Source organism: Lycium ferocissimum, chromosome 12 (genome assembly GCF_029784015.1).
Source record: "Lycium ferocissimum isolate CSIRO_LF1 chromosome 12, AGI_CSIRO_Lferr_CH_V1, whole genome shotgun sequence".
Taxonomy (NCBI): domain Eukaryota; kingdom Viridiplantae; phylum Streptophyta; class Magnoliopsida; order Solanales; family Solanaceae; genus Lycium; species Lycium ferocissimum.
In genome coordinates this window covers 39,519,160-39,534,781 of record NC_081353.1, presented here as the reverse complement: position 1 = coordinate 39,534,781, position 15,622 = coordinate 39,519,160, and the positions used below count along the sequence as shown (strand labels likewise).

At 34.3% G+C, this 15,622-nt stretch overlaps 2 protein-coding genes across 2 annotated transcripts; both read right to left on the bottom strand.

The window, feature by feature from the left end:
- Window positions 1-243: 243 nt before the first annotated feature.
- On the bottom strand, window positions 244-5,194 carry LOC132038986 (uncharacterized protein At1g76660). Its single transcript, XM_059429499.1, has 4 exons — window positions 4,733-5,194; window positions 1,106-2,174; window positions 634-817; window positions 244-550 (listed from the first exon to the last, which is right to left on the bottom strand). The coding sequence occupies exons 1-4, from the start codon at window positions 4,787-4,789 to the stop codon at window positions 547-549; spliced, it is 1,314 nt and encodes a 437-aa protein (XP_059285482.1). The 5' UTR covers window positions 4,790-5,194; the 3' UTR covers window positions 244-546.
- A 1,689-nt stretch (window positions 5,195-6,883) lies between these two features.
- On the bottom strand, window positions 6,884-13,125 carry LOC132039551 (UDP-rhamnose/UDP-galactose transporter 1-like). Its single transcript, XM_059430031.1, has 5 exons — window positions 12,631-13,125; window positions 9,491-9,675; window positions 8,543-8,743; window positions 7,522-7,683; window positions 6,884-7,414 (listed from the first exon to the last, which is right to left on the bottom strand). Exons 1-5 carry the CDS (start codon window positions 12,755-12,757, stop codon window positions 7,064-7,066), a joined length of 1,026 nt encoding a protein of 341 aa, XP_059286014.1. The 5' UTR covers window positions 12,758-13,125; the 3' UTR covers window positions 6,884-7,063.
- Window positions 13,126-15,622: the final 2,497 nt, after the last annotated feature.

The window sequence follows — 15,622 nt, the reverse complement described above, 5'->3', positions numbered from 1 at the left end:
GAAGTAGAATAACCTGCGTGAAACATAATAATGAGCATATACATGTATATTTACAGTGTATGTTTCATGATGTCATATTCTACTCTTACCTGAGTCAACTACCATTCATGGCAATTCCTCTAGACCAATGTGCGTACACAGTTATCTGACTACCTTACACTAAAAAATGGGTGGGTACAAAAAAAAAAATGTTCACATTTTTAATGACTACGCAGAATTATTTTGAGAAATTAAAAACATGTCTATGAGCCAAATCATCAAAAGCATTGTCATTAAAGCAATTTACCTTGTTGAAATGCATATTCAATAAGATACATTTCCAAAGACTTCAAGCCTAAGACATTCTGAAACAAGCATACACAAGCCACAGTACAAAAAGTTCCAGGATTCCTTCCACTCCTAACAAGGTCAATGGCTGAAAGTATATAACTACGACTTTTGACATACATAACTCAAGAGGACCTTAAAATATACAGACGATACATTCTTCAATAAAACAGCAGAATAAACGAGGACCAGCAGGGGGTTTTCGCGAGTGCAGTTAGATCACCTGTGAAAGAAAACCCTCAACAAAAGCAAAAGAAGAGAAATTCAGCCAATAGGACTATATAATATTCTAAATCTTAGCACTACCATGCAATATTGCCTTTTGCTTCTCTCAAGCTTCTTCCTCTCCTGTAGTCTATCTCTGCATCGGAGCTTGACAAACCATGGTCATATTTCCGACTTAATCTTAAAGTTGGCATTTTGGAGAAGATGCCTTCATCATCACTCATAGCATGGTTAGCAGGTTCAATTTGCTTTGGAGACACATGATCTGTGGATGCAGAAATATAGAAGAATTCAGTCTCAAGTCTTGAACAATACACAAATAATATAGAACTGTTTAAAGATCCCAGGAATATGAAATGGTCATATAGAATGATCAAGCTTTTGATTGCACTAGTAATGAGCAAATGATTACTATGGTGTGTTGCATGAATAATTCTAAACTGAATTTGGAAGCTGCCAAGTAGAAACTTACAAATACTAGCATGAAATAAAAGGGACCTGAACTACCAATGATTACTATTTAAAACTAGAAAGGGAGTAAAAGATCATGCACCTTTCATGCAATTGTCTGCTCCTTCAAAATGATTTATCCCTGATTTGCACTGCTGAGGAGATGCCATATTATAGATATTCCTTCCTTTTGTTCCCTCAGCTGCTGGCATAGTTAATATAATTTCCTCTTCTCTGGGCTTAGTAAAAGGGGTCATGCTAAAGTTTTCATCTAATACAGCATCAGAAATCTCCACATATTGCGTAGTACTAACAATCTCATCAGCACTGAACCCAAAGGATGCTCTATAAGCTTCAACTTCCTCTGCGTCTTGTTTACAGGGTTTGTTCTGCCTACTCTGCTGGCCATTCCCATTATTATTTGAATAAGCATCGGATTCTTTGGAAACACTCAGCCTTCCACCAGAATGAGGAAATAAAGAGTGGTCAATGTAAAACTGGGCAAATGTAGCTGGACAGAAGAAATTTGAATCTTGAGGCAACTTGGAGGTGCTTGAATCAGGGCCTGGATACTTGATCTCGGATGAAGGAATAGAAGGATCCAATTGAGGAAGTTCCCTTTCACCTGATGCCATTGAAACAGGGGATCTGAGAGTACTATGAGGACTTCCTGGATAAAGAGAGTAGGTTGTTTGAAGATCATTGGCACCAGTGTTGGTTTTAACATTCACTGAAGAGGAGAGAAACCGAGCGAAAGGCACATCTGGTGAAGAGGGAGTAGTCAGGTGGGCCAACTCAGGCGGAGGTGTGAAAGGAGCAGTAGATGGCTCAGTGGTAAAGTTTGAGAAAACAGGAGGAGATACCAACTGTGTCTCATGAGCATATGGACCAGTGGCATACATAGCAGATGAAGGTCCTCCTGGTGAATTGCTAGATAAAAAACAGCTTGGTGATTGAGCTGTTGAAGGGAGCGCTGAATTCGAAAAGGATGCCGGTGATGATGGTGGAGCTAAAAGAGCTGCAGTTTGATTATTCAACCCACCAGCTTGGGGTATATTTTGCTGATTTGGCAGTGAATTGGCCTCAGGAATACGAGACGGCACTATACGCTTTCCTCCTTTTTGTCTTCCAAAACAAGACAATCCTCCCAAACATCCACCCCATCGTTTACGCTGTCAAAGATTAGAGCATTAGCTGTTGGGATGTAGTCTAACATATACAACAACAACTATGCCTCAGTCCCAAACCAGTTGGGTCGGCTATATGAATCCCACTTCTTGATTTAAGCTCATTTCATATAAAAAGAAAGGAAAAAAAAAAAAAAAGAGTTAGGATAAAAGGTGCATCCATGCAAAATTCGGAAGAAAGCATTTGCTGTGAACGGCTGTCCACGTGGTTCACATGCAAAATCCAAGAACAGGAAAGAAAGATCATAACTACAGAACTCAAACCAAGTCCGGAAATCAAAAATACTGAAAGTAATTTTATTAGATTCCCTCATGGTATCTAATGTCAACAATGACAAGCCATTAGTTTCTCAATCACAAATCCATTAGTCTAATGTATCAGCTACATTTACACACATCTAAAAGATACCACGGTCCACACAAGGGAGCTTGTGAAACAGGAGCAGCTTTATTCGAAAAAAGCCGAATTCACACCCAAAAAAAAAAAAATTAGTTTTGGCCTCAATAAGATCATTATCCTCGCGGCTCTCAGAATTACTACATTTATATATACTCCTTATTTTTTTATGAGTGAGAATAATTGCATTATCAATTCGGGGAAAGGAGGTCTATCACTCTAGACAACCACTAACGGGGAAGATGCTGGATATAAGGTGGATTCATGCAAAATTTGGAAGAAAGCATTTGCTATAAATGGCCATCTAAGTGGTTCACATGCAAAATCCGAGAACACGAAAGGAAGATCATAAATACAGACCTCAGACCAAATGCGGAAATCACAAATACTGAAAGTAATTTTTTTATATTTCCTCATGGTATCTAATGTCCTAATGAAAAGCCATTTAGGGTGTGTTTGGTAATGGAGGAAATTTTCTGAAAATCTTTTCCAATTTTCCATGTTTACAACAACAGCAACCCAGTGAAATCCCACAACGTGGGGTCTGGGGAGGGTAGAGTGTACGCAGACCTTACTCCTACCAAGGTAGGACGGTTGTTTCCGAAAGACCCTCGGCTCAATAAAAGCATAAAAAGAGGTCAGATAAGGCTAAGAAATTCAAAGCGATATGGAAATGCAAATAACGAAAGCGACACAGATAAAATAGGATAATCAAAGTACAAGGAATAACAGATAATAGCAGAAATCATAGCACAAGAAATTATACTGCGACAATGCGACTACTAATAAGGAAGGATAATGAGACTATCTACTAGCCTTCTACCCTAATGGAAATAGGGAAACAAGTTCCATAAGGGACATTCCAAGTTCATTGTCTCCCACCCATCCATCCCCCGCCACCCCCCACTCCCCACCCCATCCCACCCCCTTAAATGTTTTGTTAGATTAATATAAATGCTCTTGGGATGATATTTTTTTTGTTTATTTACCAAACACTAGAAAATAAGTAAGAATTCTAAGAAACCCCCTTATTTTCCAAGAAAACATTTTCCTTCATACCAAACACACCCTTAGTATCTCTATCACCAATCCATTAGACTAATCGGCTGCATTTTCACACATCTAAAAGATATCATGATCCACACAGAGTGCAGCAAAACTCAACAACCAGTCAACCAGCATATAGGTAATAAAATAGGAGCAGCTTCCTTACTCAAAATCACATTTACACCAAAATAAACAAAGTGAAAAATTTCATTTTCACCTCAATAAGATCATTATCCTCTCGGCCCTCAAAATTACTGCATTAATATATACTCCTATACTTCGTTATGAGTGACAACAACTGCACTATTAACAAAACAAAAAAAATACTACTAATGAAAAGAAAAAGAAAAAGTCGAAAAATATACTCCTACTAAAAAATAAAAAATTAAAAAAAACCCATATTTCTTTATGAGTGGCAACAACTGCATTGTCAAAAAAAAAAAAGTGCTCCTTACCAAAAAAAGTCAAAAATACTCCTTATCAAAAAATAGATACTCCTTATTACTATATACTCCTAATTTAAAAAAAAAAAAAAAATACTTCTATATTTCTTTATGAGTGACAACAACTGCATTATAAAAAATAAAATTAAAAAAAAACTCCTTATTAATATATACTCCTAATCAAAATTTAATATATGCTCCTGATAAAAAAATACTGCTATATCTTTTTATGAGTAACAACAACTGCATTATCAACAAAAAAAATAAAAAAAATACTCCTTATCAAAAAAAAAAAAATTAATCCTTATTAGTAATACATACTTCTAATAAAAAAAATAAAAATAAAAAAATCCCATATTTCTTTATGAGTGACAACAACTGCATTATCAATTAGGAAATTAGATCTATCACTCTTAACAATCACTATTTAGTAGATTAACATTATTCCTTCATGGAAACATTTCACAAAAGAACTCAGATCTACTTACAAATGTAATTCCACCACACAATTAAACTACAACTAAAACATTACAACAACAAAACCATATCAGATTGCACAAATTTCCATCCACACAAACAAAATTACACAGAATAGCAACTTCATCAAAACAAATTACGCAAATAGCAAGTAGATCTGAAAAATGAGAGCACAATACCCGAGAAGGAAGTGGTGGTCCTTGTTGTTGTGGAAATCTATTCTGCTCTGAGCCCATTAAGCACAAACACTAACTAATCAAACTCCCTTTTAATGTTATTTTCTTAGTTCCTTCACTTCACATTTAATTTAAAACACACACACACACACACAATTTTCCTCAGTACTTTCAGCTCTAATACCTTCACACACAAAGAGTAACACACAATAACTCAAAATGTTGTTGTTATGCACACACACACACTAATTTATGTACCTGACTACAAAAATAAAAATAAAAATAAAAGAGTATGTACTACTAATAATAATACTAGTGAAGTAGTGATGATACTATTTTTTGTTCTTTCTTGTACCTATGGGAGAGACAAGAGAGGGACTAAACTATTTTTTTTTTTTTTTTTAATTTGTGTGTGTGTGTGTGTGTTAATCAAAAGACAAGGAAAGCACAAATAAAGCCAAATTGTATGTGTGTGTGAAAGTGAAAGTGAAAAAACGGTGGGGAAGAGATAGAAAGAGAAAGAGAAAAAGAGAGATGCTTTATGGGAAAGGAAAAAAGTAAAAGGAAATTATAAACATGAAACAGGAAAAAAGAAAAACTAGTAGCTACTAAATTACTGCGCTTTTTGTCATTTTTTATTATTAAATAATAAAAATAATAATAACTTTTTATTTAGATTTCTATTATGTGATTTAATTTGTGATTTATGTGATACTTTTTATTTATTCAGAGTTAATTTAATTATTTTTTAAAGTTAACTTATGAAAGGTACAGCTGCATTTATTCTCATATGATGAAAAAGTGTATTTTAAAATGTTGGTCGGAAATCTTATCTCACAAAAGCGAAAAAGTGTTAACATAAACGGAGGCGTATCTAGCCTAATAAGAAGGGGTACCATTGAATCCCTAACTTTAGATGCAGAATATAAATTTATGTGTAAAAAATTACTAATTTTGTAATAAATAGTCTATATGAATTCATAGCTTTAAAAATATATATAATGAGTTTAATGTTAAGAATCTTAATAATGAACCCAACGAGTTTAAATCCTGAATCCGCCTCCGAACATAAATTGAGAAAGAAAAAGAGTAATAAATTTGGATACATGTATCCTTCATTAGTAAATATCTATAAATTTAAATTAAAAGTAAAAGTATCAAAAAGAATTTTCTCTTAAGATAACGATGAGCATTTAAATAATTTAATAATTGAACATTTGCAATAATTGCATAACATAAAGAAAAAGCAGTCAACGGATTTTACATGAATGTGTATTTTTAGAACCAGTGCCTCGACTCGTAACTTAGCTAGACAGATCTAGCCTGATTGTTCTGATTTAAGAAGTATTAATTCAGTTTGATGAACTTCATATGAAAGAATAATTTTTTTTATACTATAGATCATGATATTTCCTACAGATCAAAATTCTTGCTCACAATATCACCACTTCAATTTTTTTTTTTTTTTACACCACTTTAGTTACTATTAAAACTTGTTAGTGGATCCTCATTCTAAGATAACACCTACCAATTTTGGCCCCCCATTTGTGATATTACTCACTCAATTAGTAGGCTAAACAATAAAATATGCTTCTGCATTTGAGAGCTCATCAGCCAAGTTTGTAGTAGGACGGATAGGATATTTTCATCATAATAAAGGCCTAGGTTCGAATTCTGAGTATAGAAAAGATTCCGATAAACCTTTTTTACGCAGCACGAATTAAGATTAGCTGGAATTTCAATACGGCAACCGAGCATCGGGTGGGAAACTAAAAAAAAATATTTGAGAGCTCGTGAGGACCTGGACTTTGATTCCAATAAATATTGTATGATGCTAAGGACCTTGAAGAATATCTATTATTCACAAACCACAATGTATTATTCTTCTATATCTTACAGAAAAGGGTAATATTAACATGATTTTGTGTGTTCCAATTTCATTCATGATCATACTAATTGTCATCAACTCAACGCTACAAATAGCTTAAGATCATTCCAGTCAGTTTAAGAATGAGAAAGTTTTCACTTTAGACTATTCATCTGTTTTCAAAGCCTATGATGAATAAAGCACGAGATTGACTACCGCACTTATATTTAAAACAAAAGAATTATGTAAAATAACGTTGGATCAAAAATGGTATGAACACAGGTAGATTTGGATAGGGAACAAAACATTTCATTAAACTATTCAAAAAAACAATTCAAGGTCACCAAATTGGGACCAAATGGTAGGAGATCCAATGAATAAAGCAACAAATATCATAAACTACATGCAAATTTGATCCAAAAGAAGCTATATTATGTGATGATGGCTAACAACAGAGACCTCAAAATTTAGGCCTTGGACTGACCGACTTCGACATCCGCCTTCTCCATTCCCTCCTTCAATAATCTCAGCTCCTCTTCTGTCAAGCTGTTTTTGGCAGCATGGGGACTCTTGGTGTTAGTCTGTTTTTCAACCTCCACAGCCCAACTGTAGATCACCATGCCCGCGACTGCAACAAGCATTCCCATGATGTTCTTGAGAGTCAAGGCAGAATCGAAGAGCAGCCATCCCAAAGTCAGGACACACACGGTTTTCATGTGGCCTAGAACCTGGAAAGAGACTGCAGAGAATCGCCCAATGCAGAGATACTGACTCACGTTGCAGAAGACAGCTAACGAACACGAGAGGAGTATAAAGAACTGCAGAAAGTGCAACACATCCATGAGAAGAGCACATAAAGCCAAGTAGGGAAGACCAATCAAATATGCATCATAATCTGGGAATGAGAATATTGCTTGATACTTACAATGGCACCAGAAGTATACTTGTAGTCTAGTAATAGATTTCCACTAAGATAGTAGTCGCAAAAAGGACCCAGCACAAGGAGGGAGCAAGCTTGAATTGGAGCTGTTTTGCTCAATAGTTCAAAGGATCCAATTGAGTACTTTTTCTGCAATGAGCCTATTGACTGCACCGAAAAACCAACATTTGATCACACAAATGCAACCACCAGTTTAAGAGAGCAAAGAGAGAACTACCCTTGAGTTTTGTGGGTGGGGGGTAGGGGGGGGGGGGGCGGTTTGTAAAAATTAACCAAGGAAGCTAATTTGGTTGAAAAAGGTGAGAGCTTAATGATAAAATATATTATATGTAATGATAAAATATATTATATGAATGGGCCAGCAGTAAAAAAAAGTCAAATTTATGTTTCCTTTTACCCCTCAATTAAAAGCAATACAACCACAAGAACTATAGCGCCTTGTTTGAGACTGAGGCGTACTTGTTCTATCACTTTTAATCGAGGGGAAAAGGGAATAGAGGAAAACATGAAAATTTTGGGAGTTCTTTTCTTTATCTTTATTAGAACAAGAAGGGATCCTTCTCAAGAATAAAAAGGTCTGCTAGAGTGATTGCTTCTTCTCTACACTATAGTAGGAAGCAAAAACAAAAGCAAACTTTCATCACTTTTATGGGGACAAAAGGAATGAAGGAAAAGGGAAAATATTTAGACTTCTATAATTTAGCTTCTAAGAGAAAGAAGTGATCTTTGTTAAGGATAAATAATTTCGATATCACCATAGCAGCCTCCTTAATAAATTAATTGTCCCTCAGAAAGGAAAACAAACCAAGTTCGTAATGATAAATTAAACCAACATAAATAGTAGAATCAAATCACAAAAGACACCTAACATACTAACAAATTTAGCTGTTCAACTTTTGATGCTATTGATCTAAAATCAGAACCAAACCAAATATTTCGCTTTTGGGAATCTTCTTAATATTCAGTATTTTGCAGTAAAGCTATGAAGAAGCCAGAGTACACTCACAATTTGCTGCAACGATGTTGACAGAACTGCAACACAAGCACAAATAAAACCTTTGGCATTAACCTTGACATCAGTTACTGTGCAAACACCCACACCGATAACGACAACCACAACAGACATTTTAACCTCCTTCGAGTAACGCTTATTATGAAGGATCCATTCCATCACGCAAACCACTGGAATCATGCTCAACTTTGAGATCTACACCAAAAAAAATTGGAAAACTTAAGCATATAAAATGAAATTTCACCAAGGAACAAAAATAAAACAAGTGGCAACTGCTAGTATGCCATAATACATAGCAACCTATCAATGTATTGGAGTTTACCAAAAAAAAAACAACTGGCTCAGCTCAAATAAAGACTATGAATCCACTTCTTCATTAGTTAACTCCATGTCAACGGACCATGAACTGAAACAAGAAAAAATGAAATCCTTTTTGAAAAAGAAAAGGTTTGGGACCATCTTGTAAAAGCTGTTCTAGGTACAACCTTCATAGCTAGCTAGTAAGACATATGACCATACTTGGACCATAGTGGTTATCCAACCTTTAAATCTACTTGAAGCTAAATTTCAGTAAGCACCAAGTTTTACCTGTTATTTGTAACTACAATGCACCTTTAACAGATATCAACAATTTCTGCTGCTGATAGGTAAAACTGATATGTAACGCTTTTAGGGTCATATTCAAAATTTCGAGCAAAGAGATGCAAAGAAACAGACAAAGATTCTAGGGAAATGAACCATTAAAAATTGTTTTTATTATATTCTTTTCCAACCAAAGCAGACCAAAAGCTGATAGCATTACAATGCTGTTAGCATATCATATTCACCTACATAGCGAATTCAATACTTATCTTTTTGATAAGAACAAAATACAAGACTTAGCAAGAAATATTACGGACGAAAGCGACTAGAGCATACAACAAAAGAGAGAGAATATCATACTTGGTAAAATCCAACTGAATTGAGCATGAGACTTAAGTTCATCCCTGTGATAGACATGTTCGCAACAACTGAGAACCAGATAAGTTCCCACAAAGGTACGTGCTTTGATGCAGAAAGCCCCGTGGCATTTGACACCATCCCAACAAGTGCCGTCACAGCAAAGTGGAACCCAGTCAATGTTGTAGCTGGAGGAAACAAACTGTGAATTAAAACTGACAGGTAGAACATTTGAATTGGAAAGCATACATCACAGAGGATGGGATTTGGGATGTAATAGGAACAGTAGACCTCTAAACCCAAGGAAGTGGAAGAAGGAAAAAGAGAAATAGAAAATTATATGGCCAAATATGTTAGGATCCATCACTAAGCCAGAAGGAAGTATTTCAGTTCAATATAAACCTTACAGTTCTTTGTTAGAAACAAGAACACAATGTACCTAGAAAAAGACAAGCTTCATTCAAAAAGACGAAGGATCGTCTGAAGCGGTTGAGATATGCTAGCTCAATATTGTAAAGGAATTCGTTAATCACAATGGGATTTATTTCAAGCCAACAACTTCTTTTTCAGACCTAACACTTTAAAGATGGTGGAAATGGGCAAATCCGAATACAACTGTATATAACCATGCAAACAGTATTTCAAATAGTGTCCTCGGACGAGGAATTAGAGAAGAAGATGAGTGGAGGCTATGAAGAGAATGTGAGAATACGGGTTAGCAGAGATGGATCAAAGAGTTGGTCTTAATTCAGCTCAATCTATAGGTACTAAAAATTACACCACTGAATATCAGTTTCCGTGTCTTAACTTTTTTTCACTTTAGTGATTAATCTGGGGTTTATAGTTTCATACGCTTCTAGTTGAGAATTGAATATGCGCTCCATTGAGCTGGGTACGAACTGTAAATATTATACTTGTCTATTAATCATTCATTTAGCCGAAAATAGCACTATTTATTTTCCTCTTCTCCGTTCATAAGTTAACATATATTTTCTTAATAACTGTTTGTGTCTGAGCCAAATTACGCACCTCGACTAATTCCACAAGTATATGCTACCTCCCACCAGCACAGATACCAAGTAACTCTGTATAATTGAACATATTAATGATTAAGATTTCCAGATTCGGATCACATTGCTTATTTATGAACCGAAAGCCGAATAACTCGAGCTGAATTAATCCAAAATCCACCCAAAATAACACTACTTATTTTCTTCATATTTTCTTAATAATCGTTTGTGCACCTCGACTAGTTCCACAAGTATATGCTACCTCCCACTCTCACCAACATAGGTACCGAGTAACTTTGTATAATTGAACATATTATGATAATAAATTTTAAAATTTGGATGAGATTGTCTATTTATGAATCCAAAACTGAATAACTCGTGCTAAATTAATCCAAAATCCACCGAATCTACCATGACGCAGACAATTAATAAATTTTGTATTTATTCACATACATAAGATAAAGGCATCGGCACACCAACCACCTTCAAATCTACCTTTTTTTCCTCACTTTAGTGATTAATCTGAGGTTTATAGTTTTCATGTGCTTCTAGTTGAGAATTGAATGTATGCTCCATTGAGCTCGTTATGAACTGTAAATATTTTATTCTCCTCTATTTATTATCCATCTAGCCAAAAATAACACTAGCTCTTTTTCTTCTGCTCCGTTCATAATTTGGACATATTATGCTTATAAATTCCAGATTCGGATCAGAATGCCTATTTATTAACCGAAAACTTAATAACTCAAGCTAAATTAATCCAAAATCCACCGAATCTACCAGGATGCAGACAATTACTGAGGTTTATAATTACATATGCTTCTAGCTGAGACTTGAATATCTGCTCCATTGAGCTTCTTATGAACTTTAAATATGATACTGTCTATTAATCATCCATCTAGCTGAAAATAACACTATCTTTTCCTTCTTCTCGATTCATAATTGAACATATTATGATTACAATAAATTCATGATTTGGATCAGATCGCCTATTTATGAATCAAAAACTTAATAACTCGAGCTGAATAAATCCAAAATCCACCGAATCTACCAGGATGCAGACAATTACAACATTTTGCATTTATCTACATGTCTAACTTTTACTTCTCACTTAAGTGATTAATCCGAGGTTTATAGTTTCATATGCTTCTAGTCCATAATTGAATATATGCCCCATTAAGCTTGTTACGAACTGTAATTTTTTTATTTTTTTTTTGATGACATGGAAACCCGCAGCCGCTACCCTTCGGGTGCGCACAGGGTAAATCTAGCTCCTGTGGAATAACTCGCAAACCACACAGGAGAGATAACCCGCACTAGGCAAGCCCCGTGCGACGAGCTCAACCCAGAAAGCAAATCCCCTATTGTTGTAAACCTGAGACCTCCATTATGAAAGCCCCATGCTCAACCAACTGAGCCACCCTTGCGGGTCGAACTGTAAATATTATACTTCTCCACTCATAGGTGACCATATATTTTTTAAATAACCGCTTGTGTCTGAGCTAGATTGCGCGCACCTCTACTAATTCCACGAGTACCTGCTACTTCCCACCAGCACAGATACTGTGTAACTTTGTATAATTGAACATATTAAATCATTAAAAAATTGGTGATATATGTTCAATTATATTTTAATTGATGATATATGTTCAATCATATAGAGTTACTCCGTATCTCTACTGTTAGGAGGCAGCAGGTACTCGTGTAATTAGACGTGTAATTATGATTATATATTTAAGATTTGGATCAGATTGCCTAATTATTAACCTCAAACTTAATAACTCGAGCTAAACTAATCCAAAATCCACCGAATCTACCATAATTCCATGAGTACCTGCTATCTCCCACTCTCACCAGCACAGATACCGAGTAACTCTGCATAATTGAACCTATTAAAAAAAAAAGGACACCCCGATGCACAAAGTATAACTGAACATATTATGATTATACCTGGATGCACACAATTACAACATTTTGTATTTTATTCAAACATCATGTATATTTTATTCACATATTTAATATAAAACGAATCGGTGCACCGAACAACTCCAAATTCTAGATCCATAATTCGTGCACTTAAAACAATGAGAAATGACAAAATTAAAGCGAGATCTAAGAAAAAGAAGGATTTACCGAAGGTGAAAGAATAACCATTGGCAGACATAAGTTGTTTATTAGCCATAATAATTCCCACAGAACTAACAACATTCATCGCCCATGCCCCTACGTCCGATACGGACGATTTCTTCTCACTCTCCATATCCAATATTATTTTCAAAATCAGCTAAAACAAACTGTGTATGTATGTATGTATGTATAAAATTGAGCACTGAAAGATCTTCCTACCTACCCAACTCGTTAACAGAGAGGGGCAGGATTTGTATGAGAAAAACAAAGTAGGTAACACTTTGGGATCTATAAAATGAAATGGAAAGAATAATTGACTAACTTAATGAATGAATGAATGAATGGGTTTGTTGTTCGGTGCTATTAGTACAAGTATTTCATGGGTAGATTTGAATTAGTAAAAAAAGGTGTGTCACTTTGCTTTGTATTGTAGAGAGAGAGAGAAGGAATGGGGCATGTGGGATGTGTGTGTTATGTTCTCTTTGCGTGTTAAAGGAAAGAAAAGTAAGAGGGAAGTGAAGATCTGAAATTATAATTTTGGAATTTGAAGAGAGAGAGAGAGTGTGTGTTTTTTACTCCCTCTGTTTCAATTTATGTGAATGTATTTCTTTATTAATTCGTATAAAAAAGAATAACTTTTTTTATATTTGAAAACATTTTATCTTTATACAATGATTTACAATCACATAAAATATATGTGACTTATTTAGGACCGTAAATTTAAAAAATTTCTCTTTTTTTTTTTTTAAATTAAATATGTTTAATTAAATAGGTTTACATAAATTGAAACGGAGGGAGTATGACTTATGGTATTCCCTTGTACTCTACATCTAATAATAACTATTTTTCTACATCTACCATCTACACCGTCATTTTCGATGCTGCTACATCACTTCTTCTGTCACTTTTCTATATTCTTGGTTGTATTTTGGTATGAAAATATTTTTATACTTTTTCCATAATATAATGCCCAAATTTTTAAAAACCAACTTGTTTACTCAAATATTTTAAAAAGAAACTGAACCATTAAATATAACAAGTCAGGACCTTTTTGTTATTGTTGGATGACCTATTTTGTATTTTTCCCAATTCTTTATCTTTTCTTCTACTATCTTTAAAAAAAAAAAGGTAAGGAACAGCCACTTGTATTCATAAATAGCGTATAATAAATTATTTTGATTAGTTTTTTGTTGGAATAAAGCATATATATATATCGATTATTTATAGTTTTTTTCAAATTTTACCCAAATTTTCCATTTTAAAAATATTTATTACAATTATATTAATTTATGAAATACTAAAAATTAAATACCTAGGAGCGTACGCATCCGAGACATACGTAAAATATCTCACCTTATGCCCTCGCCTTTTAAAACACTGATTATGTATCATAGTATTCACAAGTTATATCGGCATTCTTAAAGAACTTATGTCGCACTAGAGGGGCAAAATTATAGACCAGCCCACTTAAAAAGGGCAAAAATATCATTTTTTTTTAGCGAATTGTCCTTCTTTTGGGGTGGTCTTTAATTTATTCCCCTCAAATTGATGATCTTTAATTTTTGCCTTTCGCCTAATATCCTGAGGTTCTGGATTCGAACGTTAGCTCATTAAAAAAAAAAAAAAAAAAATTCACAAGGCAGAATTTTACCCTCAAAACTTTGCCTTAAGACAGAATTTTAAGACAGAGGTTTGCTCAAAACTCTATCTGAAGCATACTCCGCCTTGAAAAGCGTAGCATAACGAAGGACAAAAATTAAAGACCGCTAATTTAATAGGTAAAAATTAAAGACCACCCCAAAATAAGGGCATTCCTGCGAATTGCACAAAAGTTATAGATCAACCCACTTGAAAAGCAAAAATTAAAGACTAGTTCATTTGAAGGGCAAACAGTGCAATTACTTCTTTTTTCATTCTCAAGGCCCGAACCCAAACCTTCTCAAAAAATAAAAGTTTCGTAAGTGATTTTCATGCTGAATATTTCATTCTTTCTTTTTTTAATTCTGAACATTCTACCCCTACCACAGCTCCCACCACCCCAAACTACAACCCCCCCCCCCCCCCCCCCCCGCCGCCCACCATAGTGTTTGTATTCTACATCTAGCTATTTCTAATCTACAATAATCTCTCCTCTCCACCGGTCCATCTCCACCGTCAATTTCGATGCTACTGCATCACTTCATTGTCCTTTTCTATATTTTTTACTTTTTGTTTTTGGTTGTATTTGGTATGAAAATATAAAATGTTTTTTTTAGTTTTTATGTATCCTTTTCTAAATTCTCCTTTTCTAAATTCTTTCCTTTTTCTTTTTGGAAGTAATATTTTTAGACGAAATATGAAAACATTTCTCAATTTTTTTTTGCGATTTCTAAATTCTTTCCTTTTTCTTTTTGGATGTATTTTGGTATGAAAATATTTTTGGACCAAAAAAGAAATGAAAACGTATTTTCATATTTCCTCTCCTTCCGTCCAAATTTATGAGGCATCTTTCAAATTCATTTCTAAATTCATGTTAACATTTTAATGGCGGGAAGTCCATTTTAACTATAGTTACACATGTTATTAAAGAAATTAAATTATATTTGGTTTTTTTTAGCATATCTAGAGCAAGTGAGAATAATATGTAAGGTCAAATTGCTCCTATAAGCAACTTTCTCCTCCATTAGACTTTTGATTCTAATATTGAGCCCCTATCGTTGGGAAAAGTGTCATTTTTTCCCTTGGCCTCTAATGGAGCTCTAACATAAGTGTAACTTAAATCATAATTAAAAGTTAGAAGAAAAAAATTGGACTTTTTCTCTCAAAGAATTGAAGTTCACCAATTCCACATTGGAGCTTTGTTAATAACAAGGAAGAGCTCTAACATGAGTGTAAATTAAATCATAATTAAAAGTTAGAAGAAAAAAATTGGACTTTTTCTCTCAAAGAATTGAGGTTGACCAATTCCACATTGGAGCTTTGTTAATAACAAGGATAAATACGAGCTCTAACATGAGTG

What these genes read in the sequence shown, in the direction of transcription:
- LOC132038986 (XM_059429499.1), bottom strand. Translation starts at nt 4,789, where the DNA reads ATGGGCTCAGAGCAGAATAGATTTCCACAACAACAAGGACCACCACTT. An exon ending in GACCACCACTTCCTTCTCGG is followed by an intron (nt 2,175 to 4,732) that starts GTATTGTGCTCT and finishes AATCTTTGACAG; the next exon opens with CGTAAACGATGGGGTGGATG. An exon ending in AGCAGACAATTGCATGAAAG is followed by an intron (nt 818 to 1,105) that starts GTGCATGATCTT and finishes CTGCATCCACAG; the next exon opens with ATCATGTGTCTCCAAAGCAA.
- LOC132039551 (XM_059430031.1), bottom strand. Translation starts at nt 12,757, where the DNA reads ATGGAGAGTGAGAAGAAATCGTCCGTATCGGACGTAGGGGCATGGGCG. An exon ending in ATTCAGTTGGATTTTACCAA is followed by an intron (nt 8,744 to 9,490) that starts GTATGATATTCT and finishes TTTTTGGTGTAG; the next exon opens with ATCTCAAAGTTGAGCATGAT. An exon ending in CAACATCGTTGCAGCAAATT is followed by an intron (nt 7,684 to 8,542) that starts GTGAGTGTACTC and finishes TTTTCGGTGCAG; the next exon opens with TCAATAGGCTCATTGCAGAA.